The sequence below is a fragment of the Lepidothrix coronata genome, unplaced genomic scaffold (assembly GCF_001604755.1).
Source record: "Lepidothrix coronata isolate B3197 unplaced genomic scaffold, Lepidothrix_coronata-1.0 Scaffold306, whole genome shotgun sequence".
In the NCBI taxonomy this organism is placed as follows: domain Eukaryota; kingdom Metazoa; phylum Chordata; class Aves; order Passeriformes; family Pipridae; genus Lepidothrix; species Lepidothrix coronata.
Genome location: NW_016690486.1, coordinates 497,588 through 512,844, shown reverse-complemented (window position 1 = coordinate 512,844; position 15,257 = coordinate 497,588). Strand labels below are relative to the sequence as shown.

At 34.9% G+C, this 15,257-nt stretch overlaps 1 protein-coding gene across 9 annotated transcripts in view; it reads left to right on the top strand.

Annotated features, from left to right (window-relative positions):
• The window catches only part of ULK4 (unc-51 like kinase 4), a 236,108-nt gene that overhangs the window by 115,284 nt on the left and 105,567 nt on the right, over positions 1-15,257 (top strand). For all 9 annotated transcript variants that reach the window (XR_001878447.1, XR_001878446.1, XM_017837568.1 and 6 more), the window contains exon 31: positions 4,777-4,825. Coding sequence is in view for 7 of the 9 variants with exons in the window: in XM_017837568.1 (XP_017693057.1) it covers positions 4,777-4,825 (49 nt within the window). In the remaining 2 variants the exon portion in view is untranslated. The remainder of the gene's footprint in view (positions 1-4,776; positions 4,826-15,257) is intronic.

Below are 15,257 nucleotides of genomic sequence, written 5' to 3'. Positions count from 1 at the left end.
AAAATTGAGTTGTAAAAACCCTCATTTTCTTATTAGGGCAGTAATGCTAATATAAAAGAGCAAAGAATTCATATGAACTTTGCTCTTCCTATTTTTTGGTGTAATATTTGCATATATACTGCTTTATCGAATAACACCAGGCAGGAAGACTTGCCCAGAAACAGACTCTTGAAATGTTAAGTTGTGTGTCAGCTAATAACACTGTTGTCAGGTCGCACATCATTGTAATTCATATCAAAGGCAGTGGTCAGAGTTCATTATTGCAAGTGAGTTCTCATAGTCTAGTCATGTACAGACTGTAATACTAATCACCGTTTTTAATGTAAAACACAACTCCTTAGAGTTACATTTTATAAAAGCTCCCCTTTAGTAAAGAAATTAGCTATTAACCTTAAACCTGTAATTTTGTCTTCTCTTTCGTGTTGCTGATCAATTGCTGAATGTCTAAGTTGTAAAAATGTGAAGCTAATATTTGATGTTACTGTTAAGTGAATTTTTGAAAAACGTCGTATTGGAAGGTTCATATATTTACTCTTTTAATGTAAAGCATTAAAAAGAAGGAGAAAATGCCATTCATTCTTGGTTATTTTTACTTTCAATAGTGAATTTTTGCCTTTGGTAATATAAGTAGCAAATAAAAAATAAGCAGATAATGAGGAAAAGTCAGCTGGTTGGGTGCTACAGTTGGAGCTGCAGACTTGAGTGAATTCAGTTCTGCCATGAATCCTCTGTTCAGCACAAAGCAAATCTGAACCACTGAAAAGTCCATTCTCTTATGTTCAATAGTAGGTGCCCAGAGAAGACTATAGGAAGGAGTCAGGTGAGTGGGAATACTTTCAGGAGGCTTTCTCAGACCCCTGTGAGTTGTTTGTTTTTCAGAAGCCATACAAGAATTTGTGGTATTCTGTAGGTAGTAGCTACTGAGGAGTAATTTTCATTTCAATTATGTCGTTTGAAAGATATATTCGACAAATAACAATAATAGTTAATCTATAGCATAATCACATGCATATGAAATTTTATCATCCTCAGGTATTTTCTTTGTCTGATCTGGCATTTGCCACTTAATTTGATGCCATCATCTTATGGTGGAAAAGAAGCACACTACTTCATAAATTTCTAGAATATTGTCTCCTTTAGCTGTGCCTTTGCAATCTGAACAGTCATGGCTATTTTTTAAGACCCTTTATCAGGTGTCCTTATACATTCTGAAAGCTCAAGCATACTATATCAACCAACTGACCGAATTCTTCAAAAATTTGTTGTGGATTTGACATTTATCCCTTTACAATGAATGTCTCGGTTCTTGCTTTGTCCATGTCCACCAGTTCTGTTCTTCAGAATAATTTCTACTCATTTGTTCAGCTTACAATGTCTGTAATAACCCATTTTTCACACACCCTCACCCAACTTTTCTCTAAAGCTTATATCTGATAACATCGCATTTTCTGTCTTTTAAATTTTTAAGGAATTACACCTGTAACAAAAAGCCTTTGGTGTTCAGTGTCCTGCAGTAGGTCTGTGTTTTGAAAAAAGGTAATTTAGGATATCTTAGAAAAGCAGATCTTGCAAATTGTTGGAAAGCAAAATTGGAGGTGTAATCTCATTCTGAAAATTGTTAGTATATTAAAAATTCAGATTGTACTGATAGCAAGTCTTATAAAATCAGATGACCAGTTATTTTGAGCCAGTTGTTTATTTATACATAGATTTAAATGAGAACATATTTAGTATTGTTATTTAGTATTATGATTTGCTTATGTGTATTGTGATGATTCTGTTTCTTTTCCAAACAGAGTAGGACCTAATTAAATATAAATTTTCTAAAAGTCTATAAAGAACCAAACTACTTTTAGTTTAAAATATGAACATTCTATGAAATAAATTCCATAGCTAAACTCCTTTTTCACTGGCTTTAGGACATTTCCTTTGTAAAACTATGTAAGATAGCAATGAAGGGTGTGATAATGTCACTCTCTTCAGCACATATATGCAAAGTTGGGATAAATCAGCTTTAAGCTTTGTCTTAATACAATGTTTGAGGTGACTTTATGCTTTAGTTAAGTTACGTGCATAATTTTCTTTAGAGGCTGCAGCTATTTTTTGCTTCAGTCATAAAGGTTTGCAGGTGACCTTTAAGAACAGCCATATTAGCTCTAGTTTTGTTTTAGCTTATCTCAGCAGAAAGTAGAGCTGACTTTGTAATGCTGTAACAATCGGGACTGCTTGCAGTTTTTGGAAACAATTGTTTCATAATTTACCCTTTACCACAAAAGCATTTTTCTAGGTTTTTCCTAAAATAGGATCGCTTAGCTATTCTTGGTATTTGATTGTGTTTTACTGCTAATGTGTTCACAGTTTAAATGCTGCTTATGTAGCAAAGAGAGCAGCTTTTGCTGGGGTAAGTAATTCCAATAAGCCCTAAGCACAAGTAGGTTTGTGCTGGGAAAACTTAATTTTGTCAGTACAAATACTGTTACAGTTGTTGCTCTTTTGGGGAGTCTGTGGTGTTTAAATGGCCTTTTTAATGTTTAGTATTGTTATACCCACATCAGCAAAATTCTGTTTTACAGGCATGGCCTAAGCTTTTCATTTAACTCATAGATTTGGCTCTGGTAATGAACCTCAAATATAATAAGTCTTCCTATCTGCAATGCTGGGACTCTCTTATGAACTGGCTGTGTCCAAGGTGCCATAACTGTCTATTAAAGAGTTATTAGATTGCCCAGAGGAGAACAGCTTTCATGTTCTCCTGACTTATGGAAGGAACTGTTTTTTTCCACTGCATATGGATTTTTTTTCACTTCAACTTAATAAGAAGAGAAATTGTCCTTAAATTCAAGCTTCTAAGCTTAGAAATAATGAGTTTCTTTCCTTACATAAACTCTTTTCTCTCTGCTGGGTGTAACATTTCTGTATGCAAGAAAAAGTAAACACATTTGTTTGAACAAGGCTATTACTTAATTTTGTTAAATGTGTATATATAAGTGCATAAAATGATACTGGTTTATTATGTTTTGAACAATTCAGTGGATGTGTTTTACTCATCTCTAGGTCCACGTGCCAGTGGTGTACAGTGCAACAGATCTTCCTATACTAAGCCCCTGCTCCCTCCCCAAACTCATATAGATTCTATATCATAGAATCATTATTACATTTAGGTTAAGGCAAGGATCGGAGAATTAGGAAAACAGTAAGAAATAGTAAACCGTTATTCATACATAATGCACACATCTGCATTACTCAGAAGTAATTCTTAGTTCTTTGTAGATATGGTTGTTCTCTTAGTGTGGCTTTTATTCCTTATTGTATTTCCTTTACATGATGTGATTTCAGCAAATGTGAACAACCAGAGCTTGATAGGTGACATTAATCTCAATGAAGCATCTTATTCTTTTATGAGCCTTGGATGTTTGTTCTAGCTCCCTATGAATTTTTTCATGAAGTTCATAGAGGAGAATGTTAAATTTCTTCTAGCCGCTTCAATTCACAGTATAGTACTTTAGCTTACCCTATCCAGAAAAATAATACCTTCTCTTTTCTTACTGGACATGAATAAAAACTCTGAAATTGAACTATGTGATTTTAGGAATATATAAGTTCTTTTTAACAAATAGTTTACCAAACAGAATTAATCTGATTACTGTTGTACCAGAAGCTGGTATAGAGTTTTACATAGTAAAGCTTCAAACATGAAATTCGATGCTCATCTTAGTCAAATATAACTCATGTTTCTTCACAGAGAACAATATAATATAACTTTGTGTTTTTAACTGACATACTTCTTGAAAGACAATTTTGTAGTTTGCTGTATGGAGAGATCCCAGACATGCTCTCTGTGTTTGAGTTCTGTGTTTATTACACGACTCATAATACAGTCTTAAGTGTATCACAAGGCTAAACCTACCAGTTGCTTATGAATCACTTCAGTAATGTTATAGTGACACAAGAGAAAATTTTCAAAACATACAATTTGATGTTCTCTGTCATGCTTGGTGAATAGGCATCTAGTATAGTGTATAAGAGGGGGGACAATCATTCTTCAAACTAGACAATATAATACAGTTAAGCATATGTAATCATATGATTCATATGTCATAGCGTGTGAGAGACACATGCTTTACTAATAAATATAAAGTGGTTTGTGTTCTAAGAGTAGAAAATACTACATTAATGTAAAGTATTACTGATTTTTGAGAATATTCTTCTTTCTTATAAGCATATACATGCTGGTTTGTATCTGATTTTGAAATGCAGGAGAATATAGCTAACTTCTGTAGGGCCACCACTGCTCAGCATTGTCAAGAGAATTGGCTGACAAAAGTATCATATAGAAATATGTTAAACCCAAGAAGCTAGTAAAAATAGCATGCTTTAGAAAAACACAGCATGTTTATAATTCTATTATGTGTGCTGAGTCTATTAATTAAGTTAGTTAATGGTGCACTCTGTTTCATAGTATGTATAGTGCTATACTTGTGAATTTTTATTAATTTCTGCCATTAAAAAATATTAACTTAATTACTGTTCCACTCACTTGAATCGCATCAGTGAAGCAGACCTGGAAGTAATTTCCAAAACAGCCTGACATTGCTGTTTCTATTTAATATCTGAAGTGGAGCTCATTTTTGTTGAGAGCTAGTCTAAAGCTAAGGTTCTGGGTCATGGATTTTGGAAACAACTATTCTACTACTCTGTTCCTGTTGTGAGTTTAGTGTCTTAAATAAGAATTCTATTCCTCTGTTTTTAAATAAATCTTAAAATATGTTTTTACAGCCTCGTGGAAGAAATCCATCTTTTTCCAGTTCTTTTCCAAGTCATTTTGGTAAGAATAATTTTTAATATATATATTCTAATAAACAGATATAATATCTCTCAAATCATGTCAAACTAGTAAGTTTCATTAGGCATGTTAATAAAATAATAAGACATTGATTAAATCAAATGAAACAGTCTATCTAGTTTAAGTGGCCATTTATGCAGTTCTCACCAACTAATTGAAGTTTCCTAGGGATACTTTTTTAATCAAAAAACTTCCTGAAAAATAGAACAAAAGAGCTTGATCTCTAATTAGAACTATATATTTGCCCAGTTGAAGCAAGAAATGCTGAAGAACTTGCATTTTATTAAATAGTATCAAATACAAGTTTGATGGTCTCAATTCCCACTATTTGACTTTGGAATTTCTTTCAATATAAAGTATCAAGGATAAGATTTTGGATAGTCACATGCGAAATTTCCGTCCCTAAATAGGATCTACCACTTATAAATGTCAGGAAAACTGTTGATGGTTTTATTTCTCTGATAAGTTGCAAAACAAATATGTTAATGAAGAAGAGAAATGTTTAGGCTGGTTTGGAATCTGGGTACTGTGCTATCCATTAGCCTTCTCATTGCTAAATTCCACAGTCTCTTATTTATTTTTTTAATCTTTGTGTTCATGAAGTTGCATCAGGTAAGTGTCCTGTCATGTAAGTGTGCTCCTGATGAATACTAAATATCTGTTATAAATAAATATGCATAATTTATGCAGTGTGGGCATGTTGCATACTTGCTTTTGCATCATTCTTGAAATTCAGTCTTTTTCAGATGATGTTCATAAATGTGATTCTGAATCAACTTTGATATTCCTTTCTTAGGTTTAATTATTTTAATCTTCACTCTTCCTTTGCAGTGATTTATTTCACTGCCTGTCATTTTGATTCTCTTTAATACTGCATACCCAGATAAGCTCTTTTTTATTAAAGTAACTACTTAAGTGATGATAGATTTTTCCAGCAGCATACGGAACACAAGCTTTATGACATTTTTTGTGCATATATGTACAAATCTCTTCTTGTGATAAATATTCAGAATAACAAACCCCAAGATTTTACAGTATTTCATAAATAGTTTTGACCTAGGATGAGTACTACTTTTAGGTAGTAGTAAAAGAAGAACATAGTAAAATATGGAAGTCAGATGTTTCATATTAATCCTTAAATATCGAATTAATGTTTGAAATGTCCTTCGGTGCTAGAATCTTGAAATTTAACTTCCAATATATATATATGTTAGTCTATAGCTATGAGTATTTGAACGTGGTTATGATCTCTAGAAATATTCCCAGATATTGAAAAAATTTTTATCATGTATCTGAAGTCATGGAATTTAAAATGTGTGTATCTCATACCATGTAAGTAGGATGAGTTAGAGCCAGTCATAAATGCTTCCTCCTGACCTCCCCACATGCAGTTTGACCTCATGAGTTCTAGAAATAGTATGGGGTTTTTTAGGGAGAAAAAAGCAGTTCAGCTCAAAATTGTCTGCAATTCTGTGAAGGTTTCAGAGCTCTCTTGAACCCGTATAGCTCTCTTTGAGCTTATGGTAAAGAGTGGTGAGGGGGAAATCTTGTAGCTTTTAGGGAGAAAAAAATTTCCCCCTTCAATATGCTTTGTTCTGAGAGAACACCTGAAATTGCTCCAATTACCGTATGCAGCATTCGAGCTTTAACAGTACTGTGGCTGTCAGCTGTGGTCTTGTTTGGCTCAAGGGATGTGAGATGTGACACCCTAAACAATAAGGAGGGTGGCAACCTTTTCCCCTGTTTTCCCTACTAAAAAGTAAATTCTGCAAAGGAAGGTTAGGCAATCAGAAAAGCTTGGGAACCAGGACTAGACAGACTGGAAGAATTAATCGTTAGGCTGTTTTCCTCATAAACAGAGTGGATTGAACAGAACAGATTAGCAAACACCTTCATTACAGGTTTCTGAAATGTTTTTCATAGTCATATGGATGGAGTTGCTTATAATTTGCTTCTCATTATTCTCCATAACCTAGTCTTTATCTAGGTTTGTACTTCTGTTTGTTTCAAGAAACAGTACAAATAGAAATGTTGAACTCTGTACCTAGAATTTTACCAGACCATGATCTATTGAATTTGAATTATGCTTCAGAGTCAATATACTATTTTATACTGATAGTAAATTAATGTAGAGGTATTGCTATCAAGTTCAAGGAATATCACTAGTACTGCATGATTTCTATGCCAAGACTGAATATCCAATGTATATTTTCTATGTATCATTAAATATAGTTCATATTATTTGCTGTGATGTGACTGACAGGACATTGACTCTGTTAGGCTCTGAAGGGAAATATTGTGGGCTCAAAATTTGAAAGTATCTCCAGGAGCAGTCTTTGTTTCTAGGCTACGATCAAAGTGGAATTGAATGTACTAGCTTTAATCTAGCTATCTCAGTAGCAAGGATGTGATGGCTTGCAGATACTGAGCAGTTTACAATGAATAGGTTTTAATAGGACTGCTTTTCCCTGCTCATCAGCGTAGAGTTACGCTACCTCTTTTACTCAATGCTACTCTATGTTTTGGTCTAAGCAGTAACACTGAGATGTGGCAATTTTTTATTCTCTATCATCTCAATGAACCAGTTAGATCTCTAAATTCAACTAAAACACATTAAATGTATCCTTTCATAACATTTATGTTATAGTTGCTAAACAAAAAGAACTGGATTAGTGAAAAAATCTGTTACTGTCTACCTTAAGAGTTTTCTAAGAGAATAGCCATTATTTATATAATATATTTATATTTACCTGAGGTAGGTTTTAGTTAGTGATCTAATTAGTAAGAGGCTTTAAATAGAGTTCCAGTTCCCCTGGAAACCCTCAGCACTCATTTATCTCTCAACACTTAGTTGCATTTAGGAAATACGCATTAATGGTGTACTTTGTGAGTATGTGAGGACCTGTATAGAGTTCTTGGTTATAGAATTTCAGAGGGGAATTTCATGTTACACCTGAATGGAAATTAATTTCATTAGTACCATGATCCCAGATCCTAGTGTGAGCAGTTATGTAGATTATGAGTAGTTCTACAAAGCAATATGAAGGTATGACTGTAATACGAGTGGACATTGGTCTTGCTGTAATGTCTAATGTGGTCAGCGATAATGTAGGGATGTGTATTTGTGGAAAAAAGGAGATATATTGACAATATACGAGTATTTTCAGGACAGTAAGTGATTGAAAAGCAGAAGGAAGGTTGGTATCATAATGTACAAAAATTAAAAGTTGCAAACTCCTCTTGATAACAAGATTAATGAACCAAATTCCATGATTATGTAAATGATGCCAAAAGTTGGGTTGATATAAGATATAAATATAAAATGCTGCTGTTGATGAAGAAAGGATTGTAGCAGAAGTTACTGTGGGATGTGTTCCAGGTTTTATTTTCTTGCTGCCTTTTTCTACTACATCCTTAGTATTCTGTTTCTAATATGATATTTTACTATGTCAAACCTGTCATCTGTCTGCAGGATCAGTTTATGATATACAAAATATTCTTTTTTATTATTATGTTATAATTCTGGAATGAGGTTAATAAAGGATTTGGAAGTGGTTTACTGCCATATTTGTAAATTATGGCTATTCATATTTTAGATTGCTACCAAGATTTTCACATTGCTGAGTAGCAAGCAGTGAAATTGGCATAAATGTTATTCTCTGTGCTATGTTACTTTCTAAGTTAGGGTAATATCATAAATATTACCTGGTCTTCCTTTAGAGTCATCTGAATGTAAGCTGTTGCACAGAAAAGAAATTCTGTGTAGTTGGTGAAATTGTGTTTTTCTGCTGATAAGTTTTAAAACTAAAGCTAATGATGCTTGTGATTAGGAGCTCAGTGCTACCCTATTTTTAAAGCTCACTAGTCAATTGTGTGCTTATCCTATTAAAATCTCTGGTGTAGCTTTTAATCACACCAGCATGTCACAGACTTCAGTTCTTGCTGTAAAATGTTTTTTTTACAAAGTTCTGTATTTTAATGGCCTGCTAAAATTTAAAGGTATATTGTTTTAATAAAAATTATATTGTAAGACTGAAAGATATTGTATTTATAAATGATATCTTATTAGTAAATACCATCAATCAATGGTAGATAGTGTCTTAGTATCTAAACTGTAAATATAAAAATATAGTGATTATTTTATTTATATTGCTATTTTGTCCTTAGCACAAAAGAATGGGGAGCACGTTTCTAACTCTTGCAAGTGTTTGTAGGCCATCCAGGGTGGGTACTTGAAACAACAGAGTAGGAGACTCTTATTCTTATATTCTGTAAGAGAGTATAAATATCTGCTGCTGAATGAATTTCTTCTGCTGCTAATGAATTTCACCATTCCTTACTGCTTTTAGGGAAAAACTGTATTTATAAGGTATCTGAAATTATTTTCTAAGATGAATATTTGTGGCTTCTACAGAATAAGCATTAGTTATAGTTAGGAAACTTAAATGTACCCATAATTAGTATCTCCATGTTTTTTCTTCTTGTGCACATACTTCCTGAAATTCTATATTTAATAGTCAGATTGTATGCTGTGACAGTGTATGTAAACCTGCTGTGACAGATTAGGAATATAATCTATGAAGATTTCTGAAAGTGGAAATGCCAAAATCTTATTTGAGTTGGTGGTTTATAAAGCAAAATAATTGCTTTTTTGAAAGAGATTTAATATTCAAAGATGGGTTAAGGAGAAACAAGTAAAAAAGTGTTGGAATATCTTAGAATTTATGTATTTGAAATGAAATTGAAATTACGAGATACCATTTAAAGAAAAAAAATGTAATGCGAGTGTAAAATTTGCTATGAGTAGAAGAACACCTTAACAATAAGAATGGTTTCAGTCTTTTTCAAACTGACAAATGTCAACACTTAGTAAGGTATTGCATTTATTCTCTTTTTAATGCTAACTCAAATTAATAGGAGTGTTTCTAAAGACCAAAGAAGAAAAGGTAGTAGGGTACAGTATGTTAATTTCCAATTTTCAACGAATAAAATATGGCTCCTCTGGTAAAAATGTTGGGTTTTTTCATTACTCAGTTGACTTGCTTAAGCACTTTTAGTTTAAGGATGAGATTCCTGAGACTACTTATTTCTGTTAATTGCTGACATGAAAATTGTGTATACCTAAAAGAGATAAGCTTATACATCAGAACGTATAGTCCTGGAAATAAACATGTCTAAGTGGAATTCTCCTGAGAACTTTTTAGCATGAAACAGAATCTTACTAAGAGAAAGTTTTCCTTTCAGAAACAGATTTTTTTGTTTTGTTTTGTGTTCTTTCAGTAGTCTTTCAGTCAGGAGTTTCTGAGGAGGGTCTACACATATAAATGTTCGATTAGTGTTTAATCAGCTGTTAATCTGTTATCGTCAGCTGTTCTCTGCAATTATTAACACTGTACACAGAATGAATTCTTAACAGTTTTGTTTTATTGGTGTGTAGCTCATGTTTTTAACAGATGACAACAAAATTACTAGAAGCTAAAATGCATGGTATAAAGGCAATTTCTGATTATGATTAATAATGAGAACCCATGGTATTTGATTTGTTTCCCTGGATACTGTTAAGTGATATGTAGTGGTTTTGCATATGGATAAAGCAGTCACAGAACTACAGATTTTCTGAAGTTGGAAGGGACTAAGAAAGATCGTAGTGTCCAACTACCTGCTTCTTGCAGGACTACCTAGAAGTACGTCATATGACTAGAAGTGTCATCCAGATGCTCCTTGAACTCTGTCAGGCTTGGTGCCATGACCACTTCTCTGGGAAGTCTGTTACAGTGCTCAGCCACCCTCTCAGTGAAGAATCTTTTCCTTATATTGTCTGAACTTTCCCTGATGCAGCTTTATTCCATTCCCTCATGTCTTGTCAACGGTCACCAGAGAGGAGATTAGCATCTCCCCTCTGCTGCCTCACTTGAGGAGGTTGTAGGCTGTGATGAGGTCTCCTTTCAGCCTTCTCTCCTCCAGGCTGAACAAACCAAGTGACTTCAGCTGCTTCTTGTGGGTCTTGCCCTTGAGACTTTGCACCATCTGGGCAACCCTTCTTTGGACACACTCTACTAGTTTGATGTCCTTCTTATATTATGGGGCCCAAAACTGCACACAGTACTCAAGGTGAGGCCACACCAGTGCAGAGCAGAGCAGGACAATCACTTCGATAGACCGGCTGGTGATGCTTTGCCCGATGCCCCCCAGGACACGGTTGGCCCTTTGGCTGCCAGGGCACTGCTGACTCGTATTCAACTTGCCATTGATCAGGACCCCCAGCTCACTTGCCACAGGGCTGCTCTCCAGCCTTTTGTTCCCCTGTGAAAAGGTCAACTAAAGTTTCCTTTGCACAGGCATTTTCCTACAAACAATGGGAGAAAGATTTGATTTTTTCAATATCATTGTAACATGTACTAGGCTTTCAACGTTTGCTATAATCACAGAGCTTAAGGCTTGTCTGTGCTGCAGTCTGTGTGTGGCAACAATTCACAAAGTTGTTTCTACCTAACTCTGAGCTAGTAGCTTCATTAACATTTGTAATGTGGGCACACCAACAGAGGGCTTACAAAGTGCAGAGCTTAATAAATACTTTGACAGTTAGCTGCTGTAGCCATCCTGGCTTAGGTGCCCTAGCAAGTTCAAAGTGAAGGATATCTTCACACTTAATGTGTGTATGTCCTCCCATACTTGCAGAAGACCAATGTAGTTCGAAGAAATCTCATGAAAGGACTGGAACAGGAGTGTTAGAAGTGATGGGAACATCACAGGAATGTAAGAATGATAAATTCCTTAGGATTTAAAAGATATTCAAGTTTTGGTATGAGAAGCACTGTATAAATTCTAAGTAAATGTGGGCAGCCTATTTTATGACTGTATGTCTGTGTAGCTCTATCCCCAGTAGGACCGCTGGTGGAAAAAAAAAAAGTGTTTGAGGAAGTAGAGCCATCCTTTAAATCATTTTCATATTATAAATCAATATTCTGCATAATAAAATGGGTTTTAAAAAAGAAAAAAGCATGTCCTTCTATCATTCTCTTTCTTATCTAATAAACTATTTTGAACCAGTGCTTCTGTTAGGGATGGGAGTAAAGTTATTTACAAAATCACCTGGAGCTCCACTTCTGAGAGAAAAATTGAGTCCACAGCATTTGTGACAGCATTATATTCTTTTATCGGAAGGAAATTCAGCTATTTGCATCTTAAAGGAATTGCTTCCTATTGCTAGACAGTAATATTTTAGTGTATATGCTACATAACTATTTTTTTTAATTTTATAATCAGTGCTAAGGGGCATAAGAAAACTCATGTATAAACAATATTTTTATGTGTTTCTTGGTAGATTTTTTTTTATCCTGTCCCAGAACTTGAAAATTTTACAGATAATAAACATGAGTCTAAAAGACAGTAATAAGGTTTTAAAGCTAGGTATAACATACTGGATAAGAAAATCACAAACAAGTAGTGAAGTGCATAGCTGTATTCTTTGCAGAAATAGTGGCCATAATACTGCTGATACTAGAACACATTTCTAAGTTTTATGATGCTGTGACTGTTTTCCATCTCTTTGGTCTCACTCTTCATGTTATATATTACCAGTCTTCAATAAGCACTCAAGCATACTGTTTTGGTGAAGGTGTTTTTTTTAATAAAGATTTCTTAAGTAGTCCGGAGTGGATGGTTATTCTGTGTCTTACCAGTTGTCTTTTGAATAAAAATATTCTCACAATTTCAAAGAAAAAGTTGTTGTGAACTAACAGTCGTTATTCCTTGCATGGCAGATCTCCGTCTTGATCACGTCATTGCTCTGACTGTGAAGCAACTTCACAGTGTTGCTTCAAAGTGACATAGAGCCCGCTGAGGCCTCTGGTCTTTTTGCATGTTCTGTTGATCGGGACAAACGGAGTGTTACAGGGACACATGGTGATGACGCAGTTTAAACTCTGTTCAAAACAATTAACAAGTAACTATAATGCTAATATTTATCCAGTGTTATGGTATGAAAGGTAGTGGTATGATCCCTTCAGGGACTGACTTGAGATCCAACACAACAGTTGTTTAATTCTCCACACCTGCAAAGGGTAGAGCCTCTGCATAGTACCGTGTGCTGGCCCTTGGATATTGCTCCAAATCCACTAGGTTTGTCCTGTTTTTAGAGGATTGCCTGTTGTCCTTTGGACCTTGCTGGATGCTGATAGTTGGCACTTCCCTTAAACCCCTCCAATTACAAACCAATAGTGGTTATTCTGAGCAACTTTTAAAAGTTAGTTTTTCTTGGATGGCTAAGCTTGTTTGGAATACAGAGTTTGTTCAAATACTGCATTCAGAGAAGAATTTTAAATATACTGTAAAAGGGTGTAATAGTGCTTACCCTGAACATTTGATGTCTTGGAACAAGCCCACTGAATGTACTCTCTGATGCTCGGGGGCCTGGAGCACATGTCAGGCATGGAAAGGCTGAGAGAACAAGTTTCATATGACCTTTGCAAAGAAGTCTTGGGGGGATCTCATTCCTGCATGTAGCTATCTCATGGGACACTACAGAAAAGAGGAAACCTAACTTGTCTCAGCAGTCCAACATGGAAAGGCAAGAGTGTGAATGAAATTTGGAAGATGGGAAATTCCAGCTTTATATAGAAAGAAACTTTTTGCTGTGAGAAGGGTGGTGAAACACTAGAACCAGAGATGAGAGAGGTTGTAGGATCTCTATGCTCGGAGACTTAACGCTCATCTGGATGCAGCTGTGAGTCAGCCTGCTTTGACAGGACTGCTTTGAGCAGGGGGCTAGACTACAGAGCTCCAAAGGTGACTACAACCTTATGTCATTCTGTCATTTGATTGTCCCAATCCAGTCCATCTTCCTAAAAAACAATCAACCGAACAAAAATTACCCAACACATTATTTTCCTAGTATGGTAACCACCATTCACTGAGCCCTGCCTGTAGTTAGATACGTTAACTCCTCTAGGTTAGCATCCAAGTCAGTAGTGTTTCTGATTTCTTCGTCTATTTTTTGCTTCCTAACAGTTTGTATGCTTTGACCTTTAAGTAAGCAAGGTGGATGTACTGAAGTGGCAATGCTTATTCAGCTGGCTTGGCTCCACTCCCATTTCTTCCTTATCTGAGGCATCTACATTTTATACTGCATGAGGGTGGTGTTTTATGAACCAAATCCAAGACAGACTGTAGGTCAGGGTTGAGTGGTTGGATGTATAAAGTCACCGAGTGTTTCTGCCAACTTGTTTTGTCTCTCAGTACATTTAAACATTATGCAAGGTACCTTAAATATGAGTCTTGTGGTTTTTGACAGTGTTCTGAACAGATTTTTTTTAATTTTGTGATTGGGAAATTTGAATATTTTTGTGGAGAATTTTCCTTAGTGATTATATTTTTCCTTAAAAACAGTGAAGCTCTGACCTTTAAGGGAACATTCTAACTTTAGCTTTGCACATGACAGGAAAAGTTAAAGCTATTACAATTTATTTCTTGGAAAACTGGAAGACTTTCCTCTAAAACAAAATGGAAAACAAATGCACTTAAATGTTAACTAAGACTTTTTAATTCTGGGACCTTTAGAACAGATAAGATTTGTAGAATATTTGAAATACTTACCTAGAAAACTTTTATAGTGTTTCGGTGAAGAATCCTGTGTAAAAAAAACTAAAAAACAAAACAAAACCAAAACTGCACTTCTAAAAATATGGAAAAGACATGAAGTTTTGCCCTTATAGTGTAATCATATTTCTTTTATTTGTAATTTTAGATTGATAGATAACTTCTATTAAAATTCGCCGGTACTTCATTTAATAGTACGTTATTCTATTTAACCTGTTCCATCAGGAATGATTCTGTTATTGTTGCCCCAGTTTACTCTGAATAAAGAGTTTATGACCTTTTTCCATGGTCACTGAACATTGTATCAGGAATTTCATTTTAGTTGTCAGATCAGTCTGTCAGTCTTGGGAACTTATGGCAGAAGGGTATTAAGCTTATGCTCCTTAATGATGGATGTCACCAGGAGCAGGAGTGAGGGGGCACCTCAAGACAGCCCTAAGGCTTGGATAGGCACAGAATTGGAGCTCATGTTCTCTCTGTTTTTCTGCAAATGCAGTGTCATTTAAGATCATACAAAGTTCAGAATGCAGAGTTTCTAAATCAAGGTTTTCCCCTTCTTCAAGAGTTTTGGCTTGGGTTGTTTTGAGGGTTTTTTCATGGTCACAAGACTGTTAAGCGTTCACATATTCTTTCATCGCACTTTATTTGAGCATTTTTGATAGAAGTTTTGTGCATAACCTTCAGGATCTTGTGATTATTCATGTAATTAAAATCCTCTGCAGTTTTTTTGACACCTAATGCTTTCAGTTTAATTTGCACTCCTTTTCAAAGCAGCTCTGAAACCTGTAGGTGTCTGCTGTCAATGGTCCCAACTCTA